The sequence below is a fragment of the Geotrypetes seraphini genome, chromosome 17, assembly GCF_902459505.1.
Source record: "Geotrypetes seraphini chromosome 17, aGeoSer1.1, whole genome shotgun sequence".
Classification (NCBI taxonomy): Eukaryota; Metazoa; Chordata; class Amphibia; order Gymnophiona; family Dermophiidae; genus Geotrypetes; species Geotrypetes seraphini.
Window position 1 is genome coordinate 34,747,453 of NC_047100.1, and position 27,543 is coordinate 34,774,995.

Genomic DNA, 27,543 nt, shown 5'->3' on the forward strand with positions numbered 1-27,543 from the left:
TAGATAATACGATGAAACCTTCCGCCCAATGTGCGGCAGTGTCCAATAAAGCAAGATGCTGGGGATTATTTTTAAAAGGGATGGTTAACAAGACTAAGAATGTTATAATGCCCCTGTATTGCTCCATGGTGCGACCTCATCTGAAGTATTGCGTTCAATTCTGGTCTCCTTATCTCAAGAAAGATATATCGGCACTAGAACAGTTTCAAAGAAGAGCGACCAAGATGATAAAGGGGTTGGATCTCCTCTCGTATGAGGAAAGGCTAAAAAGGTTAGGGCTCTTCAGCTTGGAAAAGGGATGGTTGAGCGGAGATATGATTGAAGTCTACAAAATCCTGAGTAGAGTAGAACGTGTACAAGTGATCGATTTTTCACTCTGTCAAAAATTACAAAGACTAGGGGACACTTGATGAAGTTAGAGGGAAATACTTTTAAAACCAATAGGGGAAAATATTTTTTTCACTCAGAGACTAGTTAAGCTCTGGAACGCATTGCCAGAGGATGTGGTAAGAGCGGATAGTGTAGCTGGTTTTAAGAAAGGTTTGGACAATTTCCTGGAAGAAAAGTCCATAGTCAGTTATTGAGAAACATATGGGGGAAGTCACTGCTTGCCCTGGGTTTTTGCATGGGTTTTTGCCAGCTACTAGTGACCTGGATTGGCCACCGTGAGATGGACCATTGGTCTGACCCAGTAAGGCTATTCTTAATGTTATGAATTCCAGTGTTTAATTCCAAAGCTGTGTGAAGAAATATTTTTTCTGGTTTGTTTTATATATTTATAAATGATCTAGAAACAGGGACGAAGTGTGAGATAATAAAATTTGCAGACGACACCAAACTATTTAGGGGAGCTCGGACTAAAGAGGACTGCGAGGAATTGCAAAGAGACTTGAACAAACTAGAAGAATGGGCGACAAGAAGGCAAATGAAGTTCAATGTTGAAAAATGTAAAGTATTGCATGTGGGAAGCAGAAACCCAAGGTACAACTATACGATGGGAGGGATCCTATTGAATGAGAGTACCTAAGAGAGGGACTTGGGAGTAAGGGTGGACACGTCAATGAAGCCGACAGCACAGTGCGAAGCGGCCGCTAAGAGAGCAAATAGAATGCTAGGTATAATCTAGAAGGGTATTACAACCAGGACGAAAGAAGTTATCCTGCCGCTGTATCGGGTGATGGTGCGCCCGCATCTGGAATACTGCGTCCAATATTGGTTGCCGTACCTTAAGAAGGATATGGCGTTACTCGAGAGGGTTCAGAGAAGAGCGACACGACTGATAAAAGGGATGGAAAATCTTTCATACGCTGAGAGATTGGAGAAACTGGGTCTCTTTTCCCTGGAGAAGAGGAGACTTAGAGGGGATATGATAGAGACTTATAAGATCATGAGGGGCATAGAGAGAGTAGAGAGGGACAGATTCTTCAAACTTTCAAAAAATAAAAGAACAAGAGGGCATTCGGAAAAGTTGAAAGGGGACAGATTCAATACAAATGCCAGGAAGTTCTTCTTTACCCAACGAGTGGTGGACACCTGGAATGCGCTTCCAGAGGACGTTATAAGGCAGAGTACGGTGCTGGGGTTTAAGAAAGGATTGAACAATTTCCTGGTGGAAAAGGGAATAGAGGAGTATAAATAGAGGATTACTGCACAGGTTCTGGATCTGTTGGGCTGCCGCGTCAGTGGACTGCTGGGCAAGATGGACCTCAGGCCTGACCCAGCAAAGGCATTGCTTATGTTCTTATGTTTTAAATCTATTACTTAGTAGCTTCATTGCATGCCCCCTAGTCCTAGTATTTTTGGAAAAAGTAGACAAGTGGTTCACATCTATCCTTTCCACTCCACTCAGAACTTAGAATATGTATATGTGTAGCTTTACTATTATTTTTCATTTTTCAAATGTTTGCCCTGTATAATTATATTTAATAATTTTGTTCAAAATAACTGCAACCACCTTCCTATTTTTACCTGTGCTGTGGAAATTACATCATTCTGTACGTAATTTCAAAGCCATTTACATAACTAAAAAGTATTTGAAAACTGCCTTGCCTTGGTGCAGTCTCTGTTCCCAGGGGAAGATAGCACATATATTTAGCATTTACAATTTTATCTGCGTTCTTTAATACCACAAGAAAGCTTACCTCCTTTTTCTAAACAATTAGATTTGTCTCCTGTTTCTGTGGCTACTGGATGTATCTGTTGACTTATCTAGTTTTCCAAGAACATTATTGATTGCATGTGTTTTGGAAGCAGAATATTTTTAGACAAATTTTTGTGTGCCCTTTTCCCCCTTGATCATTGGAGGGATGCACAGGTCACCTTTAATACCTCTCCCGGGCAGTTAACTGGCTCATTCCCTGTCCTATTCTTCATGAAAAGAAAAGCAATAAACTACTAAAACAAAACCACTAAAAGATAAACCTAACAAATAACTAAAGGACCATAAAAATACACAATGGCCCGGATTCTGTATAGGGTGCCCGGTCGCAGAAGCTACCTATACAGAATCACCCTAAGCTGCCGAACCACCACGATTGTCTAACTGGCACCCATGTTACAGGCACCGGTTAGAGAATCACATTGCCACTGAGCAGGGAATCTCCCTGCTGCAATCAGTTTAGCAGCCGCAGCAAGACTACCTGCAGGAGGGATGCCCAATCCCTCCTGCCTTCCCCCGCCCCCCGCAAACATCATCAGCAGGACGAATGTGATAAACTCAGTGGCTGTGGCTGTTTGAAATGTAGGCCAGCATTTTGTCAGGTGCCTATCGCAGGCCTAGGAAGGCACCTAGGGCCACCTAAGCTCGCCTAAAGCCACTTCTGAACAAGCCCTTAAGTGAGTTTGGGCAGCCCTACGCACCTCCCTAGACTCACGGAGGTGCCTACAACATAGGCGACCTGCCCGGAATTTTTCTTTTTTTTTTTAAACATGCATCCCAATTGGTGGTTAGACAGCAGTAGGCCGCCTAAAATTGGGACGCCGTTTATGGAATTTGCCCCAATATGTAAGTATAAAAAATTTCAGTTCCTCTTGTAGTATAAAAATCATTCTGACAGCAGTTCTTAGCAAAGTGCTCTTCATATTGGATAAACGTTTTGTAGCTCTTTAGATCTTTCAGCCACATTTGATCTCATTGACATTCTTGTCTGTTGTCTTAGTTGGTTTCACTAGTCCTAGCTGACATAGTACTGTATTGGTTTTGGTCATTCTTTATGACCTTGCTTATAGAGTCATTACGCCCACTGAAAAATCAAGTTTAAAACCTCTTCAGTGTGTTTTTCCACAAGGATCCATCCTCTCCCCAGCTTTATGCAATCTTTTTCTGTGGCCTTTTACTATTTTAATTCAAAGTTTTGCCACTTCTTTTCTCTTTTATGCTGATCCTATTCTATTCCTACTTTACACAGATCCAAAAAACTCATATTTCCTGTCCTCAAACATGCCTTAATTCAACTGCTCAATGTCTACATACACATCACTGAATCCAGACAAAACGATTACCTGCAGATCTTTTTTTTATTTGGTACTAATATTAGTCCAGTAGACTCATTTCAATAACTTGGGGTTACCCTAGATTACCAGTGATCTTGTTCACCACTGGTGTAAGCAATATTGCTGAAGGGCTGTCAGATAAGATTTGACTCATTGTGGATGATACCAAAATCTGCAATAGAGTCGACACCCCTGATGGTGTGAATAACAGGAGGAAGTACCTAACGAATCTTGAAGAATGGTCTGAAATTTGGCAGCTAAGACTTAATATTAAGATTTAATGCTAAGAAATGCAAGGTCATGCATTTGCACTGCAAAACCTGAAGGAAGTTTAGGAGGTGAAGAACTTTTGTGCGTGAAAGAGGAACGGGACTTGAGTGTGATAGCCAGTGTTCAGAAAATAATGATAGTGATTTGATTAAATATCTTGGATCCTGTTGGCAGTTTTACTAATGTGTTTTGGATATTCTGAAGTCTCTTGAGCTGCTGTTCTGTGCTGTAGTGTTTGCGGGGAGGTCCAAGTAAACCTTTATTTTCCCTTTCTTCAATTGAATTTTTTTTTGTTTTACTGTATCAGCAGTATGTGCTCTCCATATGGTTATTAGCGAGGTGGTATAACTTGTATGGCTGCATTTCAATTAACATTTTTAATTTTAATCAATCGCAGTTCCTTGTGATTCTTTTCAAGTCACTTAACCTTCCATTGTTCAAGGTACAAAATAAGGACTTGTATCTAATATGTAAACCGTTTTGATTGTAACCACAGAAAGGCAGTATATTAAATCCCATCTACCTTCCCTATAGGACTGATAATCTTCCTCTCTCCCACTCCCAGATCCAACATCTCTCCTTTCTCTTCCCTCCCTCCTCTGTTTGCTGCTGAAGCTCACTGCTGTGGTCACTCCACTTCTGCTCACGGGTCTGCGGTTCACTCCCTCCCCCCACACAGATGCAGCACCTGCCCCCCCTCAATTCCCTATCCAGTTATTCTACCTTGAAGGTGGTCTTCAAGGCCTGCGGCCTAGTCTGAAGCTTTCACTCTGGCTAATCCCACTGCCGCTGACATCTCTTCCTGTTTCTGCATAGGTGGGACAGATTAGATGGAAAGGTTCAGACCAACAGAAGACTACCTATATATTACAGGGCTTCAAAGAAGGTTTGGATAAGTTCCTAGAAGATAAGGGAATTGAGGGGTACAGATAGGAGTAGAGGTAGGATATAGGAATATTCAGGGACCACTGCACAGGTGATAGACCTGATGGGCCGCCGCGGGAGCGGACCGCTGGGCAGGATGGACCTCTGGTCTGACCCAGCGGAGGCAACTTCTTATGTTCTTATGTTCTTTACCTTTAAGGTATACTGGGAAGAGGGGTAATATTGAATTATGGTTGAGGGAAAAGATGCCAGATTGTGCTGAGAACAAGGTTGGGAATGGAAGAGAGCAGAAGAGATGTTTGGAGGAGACGTGAGACGCTAAAGTGGGATTAAACTTTAAAATTCTGATTAATAATTAATACATTAACTGCAGCAGCCCTAATAACTTGTAATATTTTTATTTTTTCATATATTTTCACTTCTGTTCTTGGCTCTTTTGTTGTTGCTTTTCTTAAGGTTGATTCTTATATTCATACATGTTTGTTTGTTTGTTTGTAGGTAGGTATATATATGTGGAGTCTGACTTATTGACAAAGATATATCTGCCTCTGATGCAGGCGATTATACCCCAAAACATATTGGACTGATGGATATTTGTTAAGAAAATGTCTGTACATGTATACGAGGGGCTGCTGAGAGGTCCTGTTGAGTTTTCAAGATATCCCTAATGAATATGCATGAGGCAGATTTGTATGCATATAACAGAGGTGACAGGCATGCAAATCTGCCTCATGCGTATTCATTAAGGATATCTTGAAAACCCCATTGGCTGAGAATAGGTTTAAGAACCACTGTCGTAAAAGATTTGTACTAGATAAAAGCACAACCAGATAAAATATAGAGAGAAACTGGTCTATCTGGAATCTTTGTCATTAAATCTAAGAAATGTACATGAAGCTATTAGATACTTACTCATGGTGTATCCAGGCCAAAGGGGCTATCCTACTTTCCTCTAGGTTATTATTTTTCAGTACAATTGTGTGTATATTTGTTGTCTTATTGAAGCACATTTCTGAAATTTCTTCAATCTGATTATTATCCAGATATAGTTCCTACAAGTAATGGATATGAAATAAATATGCTTTCATTGATTATTTACTTCCTCCATTTTAAACACATAACCCAGATTTAGTTTACAATAAAATGGAAATAGAATACAAAAACATTACTAAAAAATAGTAACTATGGGGTCCTTTTACTATTCTATGGACGTGTTGGCATTTAGCGCACGCTCAATTGGCGTGCCTTAGTAAAAGAGGGGGTATGTGAATTAAGGCAACATAAACCGTTTAAGGCTTTGCATAAACTGGCTCTTACAATATTTAAGTAGATGAAGGCCCCTTATGTTGACTTGATGGTGACATAGAAACATGATGGCAGATAAAGGCCAAATGGCCCATCCTATCTGTCCATCCACAGCATCTCCTCCTCTCCCTATTGGCTAAGACTCTTAACACTTGCATTGTGATGTCATTGAGCTATGGTTATAGAAACATGATGGCAGATAAAGGCCAACTGGCCCATCCATAGCATCCACTATCTCCTCTTTCTCTAAGAGATCCCACATGCCTGTCCCATGCTTTCTTGAATAAAGAACCGCATCACCCATCCTGTCCCATGACCAGAAAATGACATCAAAAGGGTGCCAAGGCCAGCGTGAGCAGCAAGCGGAAGATGCTGGTCGCGCCTGCAAACATTTTAAGAGATACACGGAGGGCGGACAGGAGGAGAGGTGCCGGTGCCCCCGCGATGATGGCACTCATCCACCCTTCCCCCTTTACTACGCTACTGTTCTACCCTCTCCTTTCTGTTTCTAGGGGCACAGACCATAGAAGTCTGGCATTATTAACCATTACTAGAGTTGTCTAAGTGCCAATAAGTTTCTTTTGATTCAATTCTCTTTCCATTTAGGAAATTTTTATGTTTATTGCACATATTTTTGAATTCCATTACCATTTTTCATCTCTTCTTATGACCTGTAGGAGAGCATTCCAGGTATTTACCATTTCACTCCCCCCTCCCCTCCCCTGGGAGATATTAAATAAAAGTGTTGCTTGATCATTAAAATTGAACTCTGAAAAAACCAAAATCTTCCTAGCGAGTCCCAACCACAAATTAACAAACACTTCCCTCAGATTGAATGGGCTAGATTACCCTATCTTACCCACCATAAAAATCCTTGGAGTCATCCTGGACCGCACCCTAACCTTCGATGACCATACCAGTGCCCAGGTGAAAAAATGTTTCTGTACCCTCTGGAAACTGCGCACCATCAAACGCTACTTCGACCACCAAGCCTTCCGTCTACTCGTTCAATCTCTGGTATTAAGCATATTAGACTACTGCAACATTATTTACCTGGGATCCTATAAAAATACCATCAAACGTCTTAGAACAGTCCAAAATGCGGCCGTCCGCCTCATCTATGATCTCAAAAAATACGACCATGTTAGCCCCTACTACACCAAACTCCATTGGCTTCCAGTAGAGGCAAGGATCATCTTTAAGTTCGCCTGCCTCTGATTCAAAACTCTTACAGGATCTTCCCCAATCTACTTGTCTGAGCACCTTGAAATAGCAGGCCCCTCTCGCACACAAAACGCCCACCTATTCACCTTTCCCTCCCTAAAAGGCTGCCTCTACAAGAGATTCATTGATAGAACCCTAGCATTCCAAGCGGGCAAATGGAACAATTGCCTTACCGCCCTCATCTCCAACTCCCCGCCCTACCACCTGTTCAGGAAGTCACTAAAAACCTACCTCTTCGACAAATTCCGCTAACGCTGCCTTCCCTCCTTCCCTGCACCCTCCTGACCTCGACATGCCTCCATTCCCTCTGACTACGCCCCCCTCCCAAGCCACTATGGCCTCTCTTTCTCAATCTCTGTTTTATCTAATTGCCCTGCCTTTTCATTGCCTCCATTTACCACCGCTATAACATGTAACATCGCTGTATACGTACAGTCTCTTCTTTAGTATATGCCTTTTTATTACTGCTATTTATGTAACATCTCTGTAAATGTAACAACACTGTAATATGTATCATCGCTGTAAATGTACAGTCTCTTCTATTGTTAACCGCATTGAACTTCCATGGTATTGCGGTATACAAGAATAAAGTTATTATTATTATTATTATTATTATCATTATTCAACAGCTATAGTTTCCTTTAAATCACATTGGGATGAATGATGCATTACTTTGTTATGGACTCTGATCTTCTACTTAAGGCAATTAATCCATCTGGCATCTGGAAAGCTAAATCTACCATTCATTCTTGTTTACAGTTGCAAATTAGTATTTTGCATACCTTCGTATGCTACCATGTTATATTATATGCCACTTTCTTCAAACAAAAGTTCAACCCTAGGTGTTTTACTATAATAAAATATATTAGCGTAATACTATAATTATTATTTTAACAGTTTATTCTTAAGGAAACTTTGTAGACCACAGATGATTGAAAACCAAAAACTGTACCTGAATAGATGTGGGAAGTCCTTGTGGTATGGTTCTAAATTTGTTTCTGCCCAGGCGTAAATAGGATAGGCGTTTTAGTGGCTTGAAAGCTAAAGGGTCAATATTTCCTTCACTAAGCTGATTGCCTTCCAGCTCCAAAGTCACCAAGTTATGTAATCCTGAAAATACAGCAGTTGGTAATAAAAAATTTCAAATTTATTACATTTCCTTTGGGTTCCAAGCTCTAAGGCAGTGTATCGCAAATGGTGTGCCACAACACAGTGGCAAGGAAGAGAGTTTCCACACTGGCTGTGTGCCTACAGGATGTGCCTCTCGTGGCGAGCCGCATATCCTTTAGGAAGTCGGCCGGCGTTTCTCCTCTTCTCCCCGCACCTCCCGGATCTCTCTACCGAAGCAGGTCGTGGCCAGATGGGCCTCCGCGCACTTCCAGGTGCCTTTCAGCCGGGGCACTGGATTTAGTGTGCCGCCGGCTGGAAAATTTGCGAGTCACTGCTCTAAGGACTTGTAAACAACCAAATAAGATTTCAAATTTTGTCATACAATTTACACTTCATGTTATTTTGCTAGTGCAGAGTTCTAATAGCTGCATTTATCCTGGAGCAATCTGGATTTTTTTTTTGGTTATGGTACTACTTATAAGATCAACAAAAGAATAATACAAAGATGGTGATACACATGGGCTTTTAGTACCATAAAATCCCCTTTAGATCAATGTCCTCATGTAAAAAGGGTCCAGAAAGAATTCCAAAAAGTTCAACAGTCTTTTGTTTGGGTTTTTACATCAGAAACTGGGCCTGTAGTAGTCTACGATGGTTGATTTCATTTGCTTTAGAAATACCTACTGCACCTGCCTTTAACTACTATTTAAAAGGTGTGATCTAAATGCAAATACTGCAGGCCATTTCTAATATTTGTATCATTCTACTGCATCAATAAATATTGCCTTTCATTCATAGAATATTTATTTTCACACATACTTAAGCTACCATACTTAAGCTGTGGAATCTGTTGACAGAGGATGTGGCCAAGGAAACTAACACAGCAGAATTCAAAAGAGATTTGGACAAAGTCCTGGTGGAAAAGTCCATTAAAAATTATCAGCCAGGTAGGCAAGAGAACCTGAGCTATGAGAAATAATTCAACATGTTGGGATTTGCTAGGAGTTTATGACCCAGACTAGCCATTGTCAGACAGGATCTAGACTTGATGGATTTTGATTTAGCCCAGCAAAGCTTATTTTGTGTTATTTCTCTGCTGCAATTTCATCAAATTAGTCAGGGCCAGCCCAAAGCATCTTATGCCCTAGATCAGGGGTATCAAAGTCCCTCCTTGAGTGCCGCAATCCAGTCGGGTTTTCAGGATTTCCCCAATGAATATGCATGAGATCTATTTGCATGCACTGCTTTCATTGTATGCTAATAGATCTCATGCATATTCATTGGGGAAATCCTGAAAACCCGACTGGACTGTGGCTCTCGAGGAGGGACTTTGACACCCCTGCCTTAGATGAACCTTCAGCCTTACATTACTCCCCAGAGGCACCTTAAAGCCCTTCTCCTACACTCAAGTGTCCACATCACACCTTCCTTGCCCCCTGAAAACTCTACCATCACACCCCTTGCCTCCCTCCCCCCAAGTAGCCACTATGCCCCTTTTCCATGTCCCCAAGACAATAGCCACTATGCCCCTTTCCATGCCCCCAAGCCAATAGCCATTATGCCCCTTTTCCATGCCCCCAAGTTTTCAGCCTTTCCCTTATCCTATCCTCCTCCCAAGTGTCCAGCATCTCCCCTTCCTGTCCCTAATCCCCTCCCTCCCAGGACAGCACAGTTTGGTGGGCAGCTGGTGAAGAGGGAGGCTTTGAGCATCCACACATGTGCAATTCCTACCATGCCCCAAAATGATCCAAAAGGTTAAACATAGCTGCTCCTCAAACAACTCCATGCTCACAATCCGTGGTTACTGTATTAATGCAAGATCCCTGATAAACAAAACGGAATTAATCAGGGACTAGCAAGACCAATCAAGATTATTACTAGTAATTGAAACCTGGTTGCAATTACAGGATAACCCAGCAATAAGACACCACCTTCCATATGGTTATAAAATACTACATCTATGCAGAAAGTAAAAAAAGAGTAAGAGGGGTATCAATCATCTATAAAAACTCTTTTGAAGTCATCATAACCAATGATTACCTCTCAGAATCCCTGGAAATCATAGCATGCAAAATAAAAGACCCTTCCCTAAAAGGCAAACTAAACTGCGTCATCTGCTATTGCCTACCAGGGAAATGAATAGAAGCCTTCCTAATCAAGCTAATTCTGCAAGACCAACTGCATGACAGACCTGAACATACACTTAGACAAAACAGAAGACAAAGACACTTTAGGGTTTCTCTCTTTCCTGGAAGACATAGATCTAGAGATTCTATCCTTCCAAAAACCCCACAATAAAAGTCACCAACTTGGCTTTATAATAAGCAATAAAGAGGATAGATAATAGCAAAAATCTAGACACCCATAATATGGTTAGAATTGCCAAAGAAACAAGAGGTAAAATAGATAATATTCTGGCAAAAAATGGATGAAAAATTTCACAGGCAAGAAAAAGCCCTAGCGATCAACAAATGCAATGAGAATGTTGAAGTACTTTGAAAAACAAAATCATGGATAGAAGAAACTCCCTCTGGTTCACAGAAGAACTGTGTATTATCACTGAAATGGGAAAGCAGTGTCCTAGAAAGAAAATGTAATGACCAGCAAACTGAAGAAGACAAAATCTTATGGAGGAAAAAGATCAATCACTACAAAACCCAAAGCAAACGAACCAAATGTAAATATTATTCCAAACAAATTGGAAAAGGAAACCCAGATTCGAAAAAGTGATTTCAAATAACGCACTTCCTAGCTAACCCAACTAAATCAACAAATACCCTAACGGCTGAACTGGCAACCTTTCTCAAAGTAAAAGTAGACCACATTAGAACTCACACTAACAAGGAAATGCAGTGAACTGCATAGAAGTACTATTTATTTCTTCAATTTTCTATACCATTCTCTCAGGGGAGCTCAAAACGGTTTACATGAATTTATTCAGGTACTCAAGCATTTTTCTCTATCCTGGCGGGCTCATAATCTAATATACTTGGGGCAATGAGGGACCAAGGGACTCACCCAGGGTCAGAAGGAGCAGTGTGGGTGTGAACCCACAACCTCAGGGTGCTGAGACTGTAGCTCTAACCCCTGTGCCACACTCTGAGACATAATATGGTAGAAGATAGCATGGGAAACATTGTATAACAGAAATGGCAAAAGTAGTTCAAGCCTGGCTGTCAGGGCCGATTCTCTAGAGCACACGTGCCAAACACAAGGCCTGGGGGGATGAAAACGTCCCGCCTGGCCATTTTATGTGGCCTGTGGTGACTGTGCCGCATCTAAGTGTTTGATTGTGCAGCCCTGGTCCCAATGACGCTCCAAGCGCCTGAATGCACTGTCCTACTCCCAGCAGTGCTCCAAGCTCCTTACCATACTGCCTCAGTACCCATTTTCAGGCAGAAGTACCCAGTCCCAGTGTAAAAGCTAGGTGAAGCAGGGCACTCCACACAAGTGCCTGACTGTGCCACTGGTGTCTAAGGGTGAGGAAGGATCTCTATTTCTACTAAGACTAAATATCTTAGTAAAATATTCGGCCCGCGACTTAGCCTGTATTTTAGATTTTGGCCCCTTATGGGATTGAACTTGACACCCTTGCTCTAGAGGTGAGTTCAGGGTCAGCTCTCCGTATCCAGCTTTTTATTTCTGAGAGGCAGTTGTGTAGTTTGGAGATGTGGGCATATCAGTTTGATCCTAGCGTTAGGTACAGTTGTATGTCGGCGGCAGATGAGTGGATCTTTATCTGGTGTTTTAAGGCGATGTCTATCACCGGTCTGATATAGGAAACAGTATAAAATCAAAAAAGAGAGAAGACCCACCACATACAAAATGCTGAGCAGATAGGTACTGGTAGAAATTCTCCCCAATCACAGAAACAGAGTTAATAAGATTACTACCCAAATACACCAAATCTCAGTGCTCATTAATTTTCCTACAAAAAAAAAAAAATCAATCAAAAATATATTGGTTGAACGACTCACTAGAAAAAGGAATATTCACCAAACACTTAGAAAAAATTCTAACACTCATCCCAAAAGATCAAAATGGAGAAATAAACGATGATAAAAATTACAGACCAACAACTTCAATCCCACTTCATTTCAAGCTATTAGAATGCGTGGTAACAAATCAAATCACAAAGTACCTGGAACACCATAAACTATTACATACCACACAATTTTATTTATTTGTTTAAAAAGTTTATAGCCCGCTACATCCACCGTTCTGAGCAGGTTACAATAAAACATTCATAATAACTAATGTCAACATACATAGAAACATGAGGGCAGATAAAGGCCAAATGGCCCATTTAGTCTGCCCATCCACAGTAAGGACACTGATTGCCATACCAGCGCCGCCTGACATGTGCCAGCCCTAATCACTGGCTTCCATTGTTATGGGGAAAATCTTTTTGTTTGCTAACCTTTCTCTTAACGTGTTTTTGTCATGGGTAATGGGAGGAGCCTAAATGTAGGAGAAACTTTTTTAAAATGGTGCTCTCAGTCCTATTCTTGAGTACCCCATAACTGGTTGGGTATTTAAAATAATCTACAAAAAGTAAACATGAGGTAGTTTGGCATTCAGTGCTACTATTGTATTCAGAAATCTTTCAAGCATATTAATTGTGGATATCCTGCAAACTCGACTGGCAAAGCTAGTGGATACTTGAGGATTGAAAACTTCTGGATTAAACAGTTTTGTTTTCAAATTACTGTATAATGTAGTTTTAAAATTTATATTATTATTTTGGCGAATGGCCTGTTCTTGTTTTTTGGGCTTTCAGTTCAGTTAGCACTGACCCTTCAGAACATTTCCTCCCCATTTCTAATTGCTCTTCTGGCTAACCTAATCGTTGTAGTAACCGTTTTAGGAGGGAGAAAGTGGCAATTCTTTCCAGAATCTGGTTTGTCTGCATCCTAAGTCTGAGCTGTCACCACTATACAATGTTTGAGACTCCTTTCCACTGGGACTGCAGGCTAGATTGAAGACTAGAAGCTTGGCTGAGCAATTGAATCACTGGGTCAGTCCTTGTAATATATAGGTGTTAATTACCTTCTAAGTTGTGTTCATCAATGACCTGGAGGTTGTTTTCATTTATTTTCACTTCTTCCAGTGTTGATGGTAAATCAGAGGGGAACTTTGCCAGGGCGTTTCCATCCAGGTATAAGCGTTTCAAATTTTTCAGGGTCTTATTGGAAGGAGAAGAAAAGCAGTGTTTTTATTAAATACACATTTGTATTGCTGATTAATGTCATCTGTAGAATGAGTTTGCTTTGTAGTTTCATTTTTAATAGTCCTGGAGCTAAATGTTTTCTTTGTAGATGGGCATCTTTTATCGGACCAAGAAATGTGCAATGCATGAGTTTTTGAGACACACAGGTCCCTTTATAGAGGCTCAGAATTGATGGACTGCAATATTGGTTAAGATTGTTACAGATGAGAAATATAGACCATATGGGCCGGATTCTATAAACGATGCCTAACTGCACCTACAATGTAAGCACCACTCAGCACCGTTATCAATCAACCACTAGACGCTTTTTATAGAATCATACCTAGCAGGACCTAAGCAAACTTTGGCATCACTAGTCATCTTAGACATAGGCACCACTCCATTAAAGCTAGCTTCTTAGTCGCCTAATTTGGCGGTGCCTACGGTGGATGCCTAACGACGCTTAACTCAATCATGTCTATTCCCCACCCTAACCATACCTACTGTTTGTGATAGGCATAGTTAGGTGTTGTTAGGCATGGGAGGGCATCTACTACTGCTACTACTACAATTATTTCTATAGCGCTACCAGATGCACGCAGCGTTGTACAGAGTCACAAAGAGTAAGAAAACACAGTCCCTGCTCGAAAGAGCTTACAATCTAAACAGGCAAGACAGACAAACAGGATGTCATGGATACAGTTAAGGGGAACGGTTAATCGTCTGGCTGGGTTGGAGGGCAGAGGAGAGTACAGAACAATCAAGCCATTGTGACATCACTGAAGAGGTTGGCTGTTATTGGTGGAATGAGGAAAGAGACTTGGGAGTTCTGATCGATAAGTCGATGAAACCGTCCATGCAATGTGTGGCGGCAGCAGCGAAAAGGGCAAACAGAATGCTAGGAATGATAGCGAAGGGGATCACGAACAGATCGGAGAAGGCTATCATGCCGCTGTACCAGGCCATGGTGCGCCCCCACCTGGAGTACTGCGTCCAGCACTGGTCGCCGTACATGAAGAAGGACACGGACTACTCAAAAGGGTCCAGAGAAGAGCGACTAAGATGGATAAGGGGTTGGAGGAGCTGCTGTACAGCGAAAAATTGGAGAAACTGAGCCTCTTCTCACTCGAAAAGATACTGAAGGGAATAGACTTAGTAGATAAAGATAGGTTGTTCACCCTCTCCAAGGTAGAGAGAACGAGAGGGCACTCTCTAAAGTTAAAAAGGAGATAGATTCTGTACAAACGTAAGGAAGTTCTTCACCCAGAGAGTAGTAGAAAACTGGAACGCTCTTCCGGAGTCTGTCATAAGGGAAAACATCCTCCAGGGATTCAAGACAAAGTTAGACAAGTTCCTGCTGAACCAGGTAGGGCTAGTCTCGGTTAGGGTGCTGGTCTTTGACCAGAGGGTCGCCACGTGAGCGGACTACTGGGCACGATGGACCACTGTTCTGACCTAGCAGCGGCAATTCTTATGTTCTTATGAGGCTTTATGACATCAGCTCTGCTTCCCAAAGACAAACAGGATATCATGGAACAGTTAAGGGTAATGGTTAATCAGCGGTAGAGGAGTAGGGTTAAGGATTGAAAGCTATATGAAAAAGGTGGGTTTTCAGTCTGCTTTTAAACAAAGGAAGGGGCTTGATGGACAAACTCGGGTAATTTATTCCAGGCCTAGGGGACAGCTAGATGAAAGGAATGAAGTCTGGAATTGGCAGTGGAGGAAAAGGGTAAAATTACGAGTGACTTATCTGAGGAAGGGAGTTCTCTGGGAGATGTATAAGGAGAGAGGAGAGATATTGAGGGGCAGAAGAATGAACACACTTATAGGTCAGCAATAAGATCTTGAACTGTATGCAATGACAGATAGGGAGGCAGTGAAGTGATTTAAGGAGAAGAGTGACATGAGCGTAGCAAGGTTGGTAGAAGATGAGTCGTGCAGCAGAGTTTTGCACAGATTGCAAGGGGGAGAGTTGACAGTTAGGAGTAGATTGCAGTAATCTAAGTGTGAGGTTACGAGAGCTTGGTCAAGGGTCCAGGTAGTGTGCTCAGAGAGGAAGTGGCAAATTTTGGTGATATTGAAGAGAGAGAAGCGACAGATCTTAGCAGCTTGTTGGATATACGTAGAAAATGAGTGGACAGAATCGAAGACCACTCCAAGATTGCGAGTAGAGGAGACTGGACCAATTACAGTATTATTTACAGAGATGGAGAAAGGAGGAGGAGGAGCAGTTAGTTAGGCGTCGATAGGTATCCTAAGAGTTCAGCGCAGAACTCTTAAATTGTTTAATTTTTTTTTTAATTGGTTGAAAACTGGCACGGTCAATTACCATGCAGATTAAGCCAAATAAAAGTTAGGCGTTGATCCTGAACTTAGGCGTTGCTAGATGGCTGCAATTTGGGTGCCTAGTGGCACTTGATGTGGGCACATTTTCTAGAATCTGGCCCTGTGTGATGGTATTGCAATGTGTCAAGCGTTTTCCATCTGTGAAGCGTATTTTAAATGCCCAAAATGGTTCTTATAAAATTGTACATAAAAATGAAAAATCATCAATATGCTTCTCCCCAAACCAGAAAAAACATAAACTTACATATATATCAAATTCCTCCATAAACAAATTAAAGCTCTTCAAATAACCTCGGAACTGAAAACAGTTTGTCAAAGTATCATTCAGGGAGAAGCTATTCACCCATCTTCCAGCCTTTATGTAAAGTAGTATTTTCTTAGCCTACTCCTGAGTCTACTCCCTTCCACTTTTGTCCTATCCCCCTTCATTCCAAAGTTTCCTTTCCGATCAAGAAAGCCTGCCTCTTGTTCATTTGTACCTAAGAGGTTTTGAAATCTCTTCTCTTGCATAGAAACCTGGCTAATTTTATGAAAGGCTTATAGAGTACAAAGCTATCATTCAGGAAATCATCAGACTATGGGATCTTAGTATTTTTCTGGTTTAGCTCAGAAAGCCTCTGCTTAAGCCTGCAGAGTTGGCAGGGCTGAATTACTTATCATAAAACGTTTTGTTTTTAATAGCAGAAGAGTAATTAGACTGCAAGTATTGTCTCTTATTTTACAATTTCGCCATAACAGAATAGTTTTTCAAACCACTCAAAGTTCTTGCCAAAGGTGGCATCAGTTTTTCACATCAATCCATCCTTAGTACTTCTCACTTTTTCCCCCAAATAAGCAGTTTCTGTCCATACTGGACTTTAAGAGGGCCCATCTCTTTTTATATGAACCACACCCATGTCTGGTTCTGTTGACCTAGGCAACTGTATTAGTCATTGCTCCTAGCAGGATTGCAGATAAATTGATCCAATGAAGGTGTACAAAGTAAGTACCTTGCATTAAAGAGGTACTTACTTTGGTGGTTTTGCATGTGGATCTGCACAGAAGTCCAATCGAGCAAATACGTAGTACTATGACATAGTCATCCATTCTCACCGTCAGCTCCCACTACTGTCTAGAAGAGCCTCTTCTTTCAGATAACAGTTTTACAATAGGACTGGGAAGAAAATACTCCTCTGATCAAAGTACCGTATATACTCGAATATAAACTGAGATTTTGGGGCCAAAATTGGAGGTCTTTGTTTATACTTGAGCCACTACCAGACCAATGGTATGGCTATTCCCATTCAACTCCCGATGACCAGGGCTGTAATCTTCAATAGAACGATTCCCCTCCCCCCCATTCTCCCTGCTGAATACATGCCCCCCTGTGATGAATCTCGAAGCCACTATCCTCCATGCACGCCCCACTCCCTGACATCACGCTTACCATTAGTACTGGAAACCTACTGCCACCGTCGATGCTGTATTCTGATCCGGTGCAAGGCCTCGAGCATCTGCACATGCTCAAGGCCTGCCAGCTCCTGCCTTCTCTGAGAATCTCGGTGGGGGCAGGCTTTGAGCATGCACAGATGTTCAAAGCTCCGCACCAGAACAGAATACAGTATTGACGGTGGCAGCCAGTTTCCAGTACTAATGGTAAGCGTGATTTCGAGGAGGGTGGCGGCGGCGAAGGGTTTGTGTGCACGGAGGATAGCGGCTTTGAGATTAATTACTAGGGGCATCGTCCTATTGAAGATTACAACCCTAGTTGCAGGGCCAACGTTAGTGGAGGGCAAACAGGGCAGCTGCCTTGGGCCCCGCGGTCCGGGCATTTCTACCCCCTGTCGGGCCATCTCCCTTCCCCTCACCTTCATGGTGCTTTTCAAAATCAAAGTTTTTGTTCTCAGAGGACCCCTGATGCTGCAGCTCCGACGCTTCTCCTATGTTCCCTCATCCAGTTAGAAAGTAAGGTGGCGTCAAGGCACACAATTCTAGAATTCACTCATTCAGTTATGATCACTGGTATTTGTTTCGAGTAATCACTTTTAATATGAAATGCTTCGTACCTTAAATGCTTGTGGACCAAAGCCGTTAGAAGTGATGTTATTTTTGCTAAGATCAATAATTTCTAAGTTTGGCATCCCATTAAATGCTTCATTAGGAATGGAATTTATTGAATTGCCTAGAATACGGAAGAAAATATTTTTATAGCAGTTTTTCAACTCAGAAAAAGTAAAAGTATTGATATGTTAATGCTGTAATTTAGATATTTAGTCTGCAGTACTTTTATCATTTTATGAAGGCAGCATTGGTGTCTTTTGTGCCTTTATGACTATCCCCAGTAGTGCTCAATTATATACCTACGCCAAAGGAAGAATATATGTGTGTAACCACTCTATGCAGTCTATGTAAAACTACATGTGCTCTTGTTGGCATGTATACTTACATTCGTATATACCCCCACACAGTTTTCTAAATGTAAAACATACTTTACCGTTTGAAGAAACTTTATAAAATTACCCCCTTCCATAGTATCCTATCAGACCAGTCCCTCTATCAGCAGATGGAAACAGAGGAAGAAAATCGTTCTTTTGACTTGGCCCTTAAGGATATTTTTGCAACATAGATGTTCAGTATTTCATCTATCACTCAACTGGATGACAGGCTAAAGAGTCCTACTCTTGACCTGATTTCTAACTAATTTCAGTTGAGTTTTAACTGTCCTTTTAAGGTTTTATGCTCCTAGAGAATGACACAAGGATAGAATTTGTCCCCATCCCCACGGATAATCACAGGGAATCATTATGTGTCATTCTTTAGTGTCTATCTCAACCTCAGTCAGCCATTGTGACATTACTGATGAGTTTGGCTCTTAGGTATTGGTGGACTGAGGCAATATGACATCACAATCTCAGCTCTGGAATGTTGCTACTCTTTGGGTTTCTACAAGGTACTTGGGACCTGGGTTGGCCACTGTTGGAAATAGGATCCTGGGCTTGATGGATCTAGGGAAGATGGTGGAAGCTATGATCAAGGACAGTATTTGCGAGCACATCGAGAGAAATGGCCTACTGAGAACAAGCCAGCATGGATTCTGTAAGGGAAGGTCATGCTTAACGAACCTTCTGTACTTCTTTGAGGGAATAAGCAGTCGGGTGGACAATGGGGAACCTATAGACATCATTTACCTCGATTTTCAAAAGGCTTTCGACAAGGTGCCACATGAAAGGCTGCTTAGGAAGCTGTGGAACCACGGGGTGGGAGGGGATGTGCACAGATGGATCGAGCACTGGTTGTCGGGTAGACTGCAGAGGGTCGGAGTAAAGGGACAATATTCTGACTGGCGGGGAGTCACGAGCGGTGTTCCACAGGGATCGGTGCTGGGGCCGTTACTCTTCAACATATTTATCAATGACCTGGAAAAGGAGGCAAAGTGCGAGGTTATAAAATTTGCAGACGATACCAAACTGTGCGGCAGAGTTAGGTCCAGGGAGGAGTGTGAGGACCTACAAAGGGACCTGGACAAACTGGAAGACTGGGCAAACAAATGGCAAATGCGCTTTAACGTGGAAAAATGCAAGGTCATGCATATAGGGAAAAAGAACCCGTTGTTCAACTACAAATTGGGGGGGCATTGTTGGGAGACAGCAGTCTTGAGAGAGACTTGGGTGTGCTGGTGGATGCATCACTGAAGCCATCTGCACAGTGCGCAGCAGCCTCGAAAAAAGCCAACAGGATGCTGGGCATCATAAAGAGGGGCATAACAACCAGGACGCGGGAAGTCATCATGCCATTGTATCGCGCGATGGTGCGTCCACATCTGGAATACTGCGTTCAATATTGGTCGCCGTACCTCAAGAAGGACATGGCAGTACTTGAGAGAGTCCAAAGGAGAGCAACGAAACTGGTAAGAGGGCTGGAACACTGCCCATATGCCGAGAGGTTGGATAGGCTGGGGCTCTTCTCTCTGGAAAAAAGGAGGCTCAGGGGAGATATGATAGAGACCTTCAAGATCATGAGGGGCATAGAGAGGGTGGATAGGGACAGATTCTTCAGGCTGAATGGGACAACAGGTACGAGGGGGCATTCGGAGAAACTGAAGGGAGATAGGTTCAAAACAAATGCAAGGAAGTTTTTTTTCACACAAAGGGTGGTGGACACTTGGAATGCGCTACCGGAGGAAGTGATCAGGCAGAGTACGGTACAGGGATTCAAACAGGGATTGGACGGATTTCTGAAGGATAAAGGGATTGTGGGATACTGAGAGAGGTGCTGGGATGTAACACAAGTATAGAAAGCTAACCAGGTAATAAGTATAGAAACCCAATCAGGTCGTGCATGTGCAAGACCGGAGGGTTAGGACTTCGATGGGAAGATAGGACTTCAATGAGAAACCAAGGTGGCAAGGGAGCCTCTTCTGGTGATTCAGACAGGTCGTGACCTGTTTGGGCCGCCGCGGGAGCGGACTGCTGGGCAGGATGTACCTATGGTCTGACCCGGCGGAGGCACTGCTTATGTTCTTATGTTCAATCTGTCCCAATATGAGAAAATCATCCCATGTCATTGTTTAGTGTTTATCTCAACCTCAGTCCTTTTACACCAGCATTCTTCAGTGAAAGGCTTTTGAAGATCAGTGGTTGTGCCCATTCCTATTCTGATTCTTCCCTCTCTCCTTAATGAATGACACAAGGATGTTTTCCCACGGGAACAAATTCTGTCCATGTGTCATTCTCTACGTTCCTGAGCCAGTTTTATAACTGGCTCATTCCATAGTTGCAACAACTGCTGGTACTACTCAACTTAACCAGCCACTTATTTTCTGTGCCTTCAACAACCACATGAGTTGCACAGAACTGGGATTTCGTAGCTATGACAACTATCTGTCTTATATAGTTGTCCGATGTGCTGTGCGGCAGAAATAGCCAAATTTCTTCTTTACCTTCAACAGTAGTTGTCTATATGTCCTAGCATTCCAAGTTGATTATTAAGCACTGTTCTAGTAGCCAGCTGTGTAGCACGGCTACTCTGTCACCCCACCTAACCACCCTGATTCTCTAACCTGCGTCCATGTCACAGATGCCATTTAGGGAATCGCATTGCTGCTGAGCTGATCGCGGCAAGGGAATTTCCCTGCTGCGATCAGGTGAGCAGCAGTGGCAGGGACCCTAAGAATCCCCCCTCCCCACATGTTGACCAGCAGGAGGGATGCTCACTCCTTTCTGCCGGAACCCCTGAAACAACCTTTGACAGAACGGATGCCCTATCCCTCCTGCTGCCACCCCCAAAACAATCTCAGGCAGGAGGGATGCCCACTTCCTTCTACTGGCACCCTTTCCTCTACATCCACAGCAGGAGGGATGCCCACCCTCCTGCTGGCAGCCCCCCCAGCAAACATATGATCCCCTGAAACCTACCTGGACACCCCCCTGTGCCTTTATCAGCAAGGCCAGCTGGAGGGATGCCTACTCCCTCTAGCTGGCAGACTCGCCTCTTCAGAATGGCAGACTTCTCCTTCCTGATTCATCCTGGGATGCACCAGGGAGGGCCTAAGGCTCTGATTGGCCCAGGTGCATAAGACCCCTCCCATAGAAAGGGCTTTAGGCACCTGGGCCAACTGGAGTCTTAGGCCTCCTTCCTAGTGCATTCTGGAATGCACTTGGAGTGGCCTAAAACTCTGATTGGCCAGATACCTAAAGCCACTCCCTGATGGAGTTACTTGATCTCAAAATTTCTATATTAGCCATCAAGCAGATTTTGAGTACCATTGCTTGGCTATTTGAAATACTGAATATTCTGTGCTATGTCTGAACTGGTCTAATAGGACTAAAGGAAAAAAAAGTTATGTCTTAAGTGATAACTTTTCCTTAAAGTTCAACAATCATAGGGGAAGGGGGTATCCTAGTTTGATGATAAATAATACAATCAAGTACCTTCTATTATGACTGAGGTTTCTATTATTGTTTGGACATAATTATTGTGCGCCAGTATCTTCAATTAATGGTGCCTTTCTATGAAGGGGCAGGATAAACTTAAATTAACGAAGAGAATGTAGGCAGAAATTCAATATTTGATTTAGAGTCAAAAGCTTTTTGTTTAGGTGTAAGATGTTTCTATATGACTGGACAATATCCAAGTGATCATTAGATATTAATTTTTGTTATAAAATAAAGCAACAAAACTTGACGTACCTTGAAGGTCCAAACGCTTTATATCTAGATCTGAAATTGGTGGTATCTGACTGAGTTTGGCATTGGTGCAACTAACACTAATGCCAGCGATAAAACAACCTTGTGGTAACGGTTGTTGCATGAAAGGAATCTCTTCAGGTGGAACAGGACCAGGAAAGCGACTAGGTGGGTTACGGAAAACATCACTTCGTAAAATATCTTCATCATCTTCTTCTTCATCATCATCATCATCATCATCCTCCTCTTCCCTTTCTCTTTGGTTTCTTTCATTTTCTAGACGTTTGGCCTCCGATTGTCTTTCTTCTTCTGCTTCCTTTCTTCTCTTTTCCTCTGTTTTCTCATTCTCCACTCTTTTTCTGTTTTCTTCTTCTAATAATCTTTCCTCTTCCTCGTATGCTTTTCTTTTTTCTTCTTCTATGTTCCTCTGGGCTTCTTTCATTTTCTTATGATGCTCTTCCAGCTCTTGTCTTTTTCTCTCCTTTTTCTGATGTTTCTTTTCTTTTCCTCTCCTCTGCTTTTCATCTTTAACTTGAATGCTCTTTTTTTCTCCTTCAATTATTTTCTCTTCCGACAGCACTATAACGGGATCCCTGGGGTCATTTGGTTCTGAAGAATCACCAGAAAATTCAGGTTTGTCATCCAGTGAAATATTTTGGAATGCTGAATATGAGAATGACCATAGTGGTGTAAATAGGGGGTGGGGGGGGGGGAAGGATGAAAGACTAAGTTAAATGACAGTAGTTTAGTGGCAGTAAACATTATTCCCTTCAAGCAGTAACCATATTAAAATTATAGAAGCAACATATTCATTATGTTTGGACATAGATTTTATAAGTTTCTGTTTTTACATATGATATACCCATTGTGATCCTTCTTATGCAACTACACAGATTTTTTTTTTTTTTTCTTTCCTGGTTTTATATCCTCTTCCCATCTCTTTCCAGTCATTACTGTGACAGTCCAGAACCATGGACGATAAACTATCTTTTTTGGGAACTCAGCTAACATGGACCTTAATTATAGGTTGCAATTGAATGATAACCAAATATCATCAGAAGAACTGTTACTCTTATTAGCAAGAAGGAATCCTTTATATCATTAGTAGCGGTAAATCAATTAACATATAGATCATAATTGAATGCTAAACAACACATCCTCCCCCTGTTAGTTGTGAATGTAGCTTCTATATTATTATATAATTTAACTCATAAACAACTCTAAATTTTACTTAGCTACTGGACATTTAGGGCCTGATTCTGTATAGGACGCCAGGTCTCAGAAGCCGCCTAAGCGGCTTTTGAGAATCACACATAAGCATCCTACACAGAATCGTGTCTGTCCTAACAGACAGATGCCTAACCCTGCCTAAAAACCCCAATTCTCTAACCAGCATCCATGTCACAGGCACCGGGTAGAGAATCGCGTTGCCACTGAGTTGATCACGGCAAAGAAATCTCCCTGCTACGATCAGCTCAGTGGCAGGGACTCCTCCCCCCCCTCCAATATCGTCTGCGGCAATTCCTCCTGCCGCCACTCAAACCCTCCTCAAAATCCCCCCAAAAGGAGTGATGCCCACTCCCTCCTGCCAAACCCTCTGAACCCCCACCCTCTTAAACCCCCCCAATTGTGAAAGGCAGGAGGGATGCCCACTCTCTCCTGCCAGCAGGCCACCCCCCAAAGCAGAACCCAGCATCCCCAGCAGAGCAGAGCCCCCACCCCGGCACTTTATACCTCCCTTAATTATGACCACTAACTGTATACTGCGCTGCCAACTTATTGATGTCCTATAATTGAATTTATCATTGTTTTGTATACTTTTATAGTTGTAAGATGTTTTGGCATACCTGAACTTGAAAGATGCCTATAAAATACAGCTTTCATGTAGAACAAACTACAGTTATTAGAATGGTGAAATGGCGTGGTAGTCATGTTAATCCCCTTTTAAAGATTATATAGAAACAAAACATAAAGAAAATAAGGTCCTACCTTTTTTATTGGACTAACTTAATGCAATTTTGATTAGCTTTTGAGGGTTTATTTATTTAAAAAATTTATATTCCGCTCTATCAACATTTCTAGGTGGATTCCAACAAACATACATAATTTATAACAAACAAATACATTCAAAACAACAATTACTTAAGCTTCAAAACACTTAGGGGTCCATTTATCAAGCCGCGCTAGTGGGGTTAGCACGTCAGACATTTCATCACGCGCTAACCCCCGCGGCCGGCTAAAAAACTAACACCTGCACGGCTAGCATGGCAGGCAGTTTAACGCGTAGTATTACACGCGTTAAACCCTACCGCAGCTTGATAAAAGGACCTCTTAATGAAAAAAAATAAAATAAAATATATATATATATACAGTGGTACCTTGGATTACGAGCATAATCCATTCCAGGAGCATGCTCGTAATCCAAAATACAAACTAAAAATGTTATTAAAAATGAGCAACATACAAACTGCAGGCCCAAACTCATTCCTTCAATTTAAAAAAGCTACTTGAAAGATGTGCTTTTAAATGTCTTTTAAAATTTATACAATTTATATATGATTCTTCCTTTCTCAATTCGAAAGCTAATCAAAAAAAAAAAATAATGTTAGTCCAATAAAAAAAGGTACCACCTTATTTCCTTTGTTCTGTTTTATTTCTATATATTACCAGCTGTTTATTCTCATTGATTTCATTAATGAAAAGAATATACCAATATCAATGCAGACTGGACAACATTCTTCTTCAGGGGTCTTGGTTCTGAGGCATTTCAGTGGGGGACACTTTGTTTCATCACAAAACACCTTTCCATTTGTGCATAGGCAAGTAAGACAGGGCTTTGGGGACCACACTGCTTTGTCATACATTATCATTCCATTGACCGAACATTGCCCTTTCTTCACTAATGAAAAGAGAAAAGAATAGGTTAATCTATATAATTCCTCCTGTGAGGGTATACTTTCAAAAGTGCATGTGCTTGGTTTTAATAGAGATGTGATAGGATAACAACTTGAGAGAAACTTGAGAATTTAAAGCAGTGTCTCTTAACTTCAAGTCAAGTATCCCAAGATCCAATCAGTAGAGATTTTGAAATGACATAATTTAGTTATGAAATAAAAAATAAAATGACTCTTTCTTTCTTTGTTTTCTGGTTATTTTTTCTCATTTATTTGGTCCAAGTCTGGTTTATTCTTTCCTCCATATTCTATGAACTCTCTTGCCATTTTAATGTCACCTCCTCTCAGTCCAGATTTAATTCATTCTTTAGTATCCAGACTTCTTTTTACTGTGTCTACCCACAACTTTCTATCTCTTTCCCTACCCCAGCTCTCCTATTCCCCTTCCAGTCTTTTACTAACTCTATCCTCTTCCCCCTTCCATCCAACCTCTCCCCAACATTCTCAACTCCAATCCATCTCCATCAGCCCAAGAACTAGAATCCTCTGACAAGGAGGTTATTTCCTAACAATCCATATTTGCTCATACTTTTGTCATTGATAAATTTGACGGTTTCTACTGATCTCCAGTTCTCCACCACACCTGTGTACGGCAAGGACTCTGGCAGAAGGAAATCCCGAATGGATCTCTGCGTACAGATCGGGACAGCAAGGTTCTCTCCTCTTCTCCCTGGCCAGGTAAAAGCGGCGGTAGCGAATGCAACTCACTACCCTGCCGCTACTCCGGGCGTCTTCTCTCCATTCGGCCGCCCAAGCGGAAACAGGAAGTTTTTACTGAGGGCGGCCGCAGTGGAGAGAAGATGCGAGGAGTGCTGGCAAGAGTGAATCACTACTGCCAGGGCAGACCTCTTACCAGATGCGTCCCTCCTGCCGGACTTTCTTTGGGAAAGGTGTGGGGGGTGTGGTGGTGGTGGGGGCTTAGGAATGCCATATAAAAAAATAAAAAAGGCAGATGGAGAGAGAGGGGAGATGGGGAGTTGGTGGACTGGAGGAGAGATGGAGAGAAGATAGATGGGAGAAATGAACTTGGTGGAGGGGGGAGATGGACTTGGGGGAGATCATAGAGAGGGGAGATGAGGGGAAGGATAGAAGAAATAAAGATCTAAAAACAGGAGAGGGAGAGAGATGGTGGACAATGGGATTTAGGGAGGGAAGTGAAGTGAAAGGCTGCTAACTTTTTGAAGGAACAGAAAGGAAGAGAAGTTGGACACAAGGGATGGTGTGGAGGGGAGGGATAGATATACTGGATAGGAGGGTAGTTGGGAAGAGAAAGGGAGATATAGTGGACCCAGGGGTGGTGGGGAAAGAGAGAGAGATGAAGGATGAAATGGTAATTCAGAAAAGGTGGATGGAGACGAAAAAAAGGAAAGATACCAGACCTCCAGGGGAGGGAAGGGAAATGGAAGGGGAGGACAGAGACAGAAGATTGATGGTTATCACGGAGAAAGAAGGAGACCCTGGCAAACAAGATATCAGAAGACAACTGGAGCCGGGGATCAATAAGATCTGAATAATGATCAGACAACAAAAGGTAGAAAAAATAATTTTATTTTCTATTTTGTGGTGTTAGACCACGAACGTGAGCTAGGATTTAAGAGAGAAAGAAAGTCTTTTTTGTTTGTTTATTTTGTTTACACCACAGCGTAAGTGTGGGTAGGAGAGGGCAAAGTGGGTGAAGAGGTTATAAAAGGGGTAAAGAGACTATAAAATAAACCCACCAGGATATTTGAAAAAAACATTCACTTGGGCAGGAAAATTGAATCGAAAAATCGATTCAATAATAATAATAATAATAACAGCTTATATACCGCAAAACCGTGAAGTTCTATGCGGTTTACAAAGATTAAGCAAAGATACAAATTGATTGACTTTAAGAGGGGAGGAAGAAAGAGGGTTAATAGGACAGGAAATCCATTTTTGAGGATAGAGTGATCAATAGAACAAGTTAATCGCTATAGAGGGGGGAGAGAAGAGAGGATCAGTTGTCTAGATACTTTAGGAACAGGTGTGTTTTCAGACGTTTCCTAAATTCCTCATAAGTAGTGGGCGAAAGCAATTGTTCTAGGTCTTTACCCCTTGATGCTGCTTGGTGCGAGAGAAGATGTTCATGGTGTTTTTTCAGTTTACAACCTCTCACTGGGGGGGAAACGAAGTTGGAATGTGAACTTCTCTTGTGTCTGTTGGCTGAGAAGACGAAAAGGTCAGTTATATATTTAGGGTCAAGTCCGTGTAGTGCTTTGAAGCAGAAGCAGGCAAATTTAAACTTTACGCGCGCCTCCATTGGCAGCCAATGCAGCTGCCGGTAGTAGGGTGTCACGTGGTCAAACTTCCTCAGCCCAAAGATCAGTTTGACCGCTGCATTTTGCATCAATTGTAAACGCTGCATGTTCTTTTGGGAAATTGCTAAATAGGCGATGTTACAGTAGTCAAGTAGACTCAGTACGAGGGATTGGACTAGGGTTCTGAATGCCGCTGTATCGAAATAAGCTTTAATGGATCTGAGTTTCCAGAGAGTGAAAAATCCCTTTCTGATCAAGGAGTCCACCTGGTCTCTCATGGTTAGGCACTGATCCAAAGTTACACC

The 27,543-nt window shown here is 42.1% G+C and overlaps 2 protein-coding genes across 7 annotated transcripts in view; one reads left to right on the plus strand and one right to left on the minus strand.

Moving 5' to 3' along the window:
- CENPP (centromere protein P) overlaps nucleotides 1-27,543 on the plus strand; it is a 366,797-nt gene that overhangs the window by 219,490 nt on the left and 119,764 nt on the right. The gene's annotated exons all lie outside the window — the stretch shown is intronic.
- Nucleotides 1-27,543, minus strand: part of ECM2 (extracellular matrix protein 2) — a 46,882-nt gene that overhangs the window by 5,685 nt on the left and 13,654 nt on the right. For 3 of the 4 annotated variants that reach the window (XM_033926050.1, XM_033926048.1, XM_033926049.1), the window contains exons 3-8: nucleotides 24,716-24,904; nucleotides 22,009-22,668; nucleotides 17,887-18,002; nucleotides 13,336-13,471; nucleotides 8,129-8,286; nucleotides 5,560-5,699 (exon numbers count right to left, since the gene is read on the minus strand). In XM_033926050.1, the coding sequence (XP_033781941.1) occupies nucleotides 5,560-5,699; nucleotides 8,129-8,286; nucleotides 13,336-13,471; nucleotides 17,887-18,002; nucleotides 22,009-22,668; nucleotides 24,716-24,904 (1,399 nt within the window). The remainder of the gene's footprint in view (nucleotides 1-5,559; nucleotides 5,700-8,128; nucleotides 8,287-13,335; nucleotides 13,472-17,886; nucleotides 18,003-22,008; nucleotides 22,669-24,715; nucleotides 24,905-27,543) is intronic. The other variant, XM_033926051.1, reaches the window with a different exon arrangement.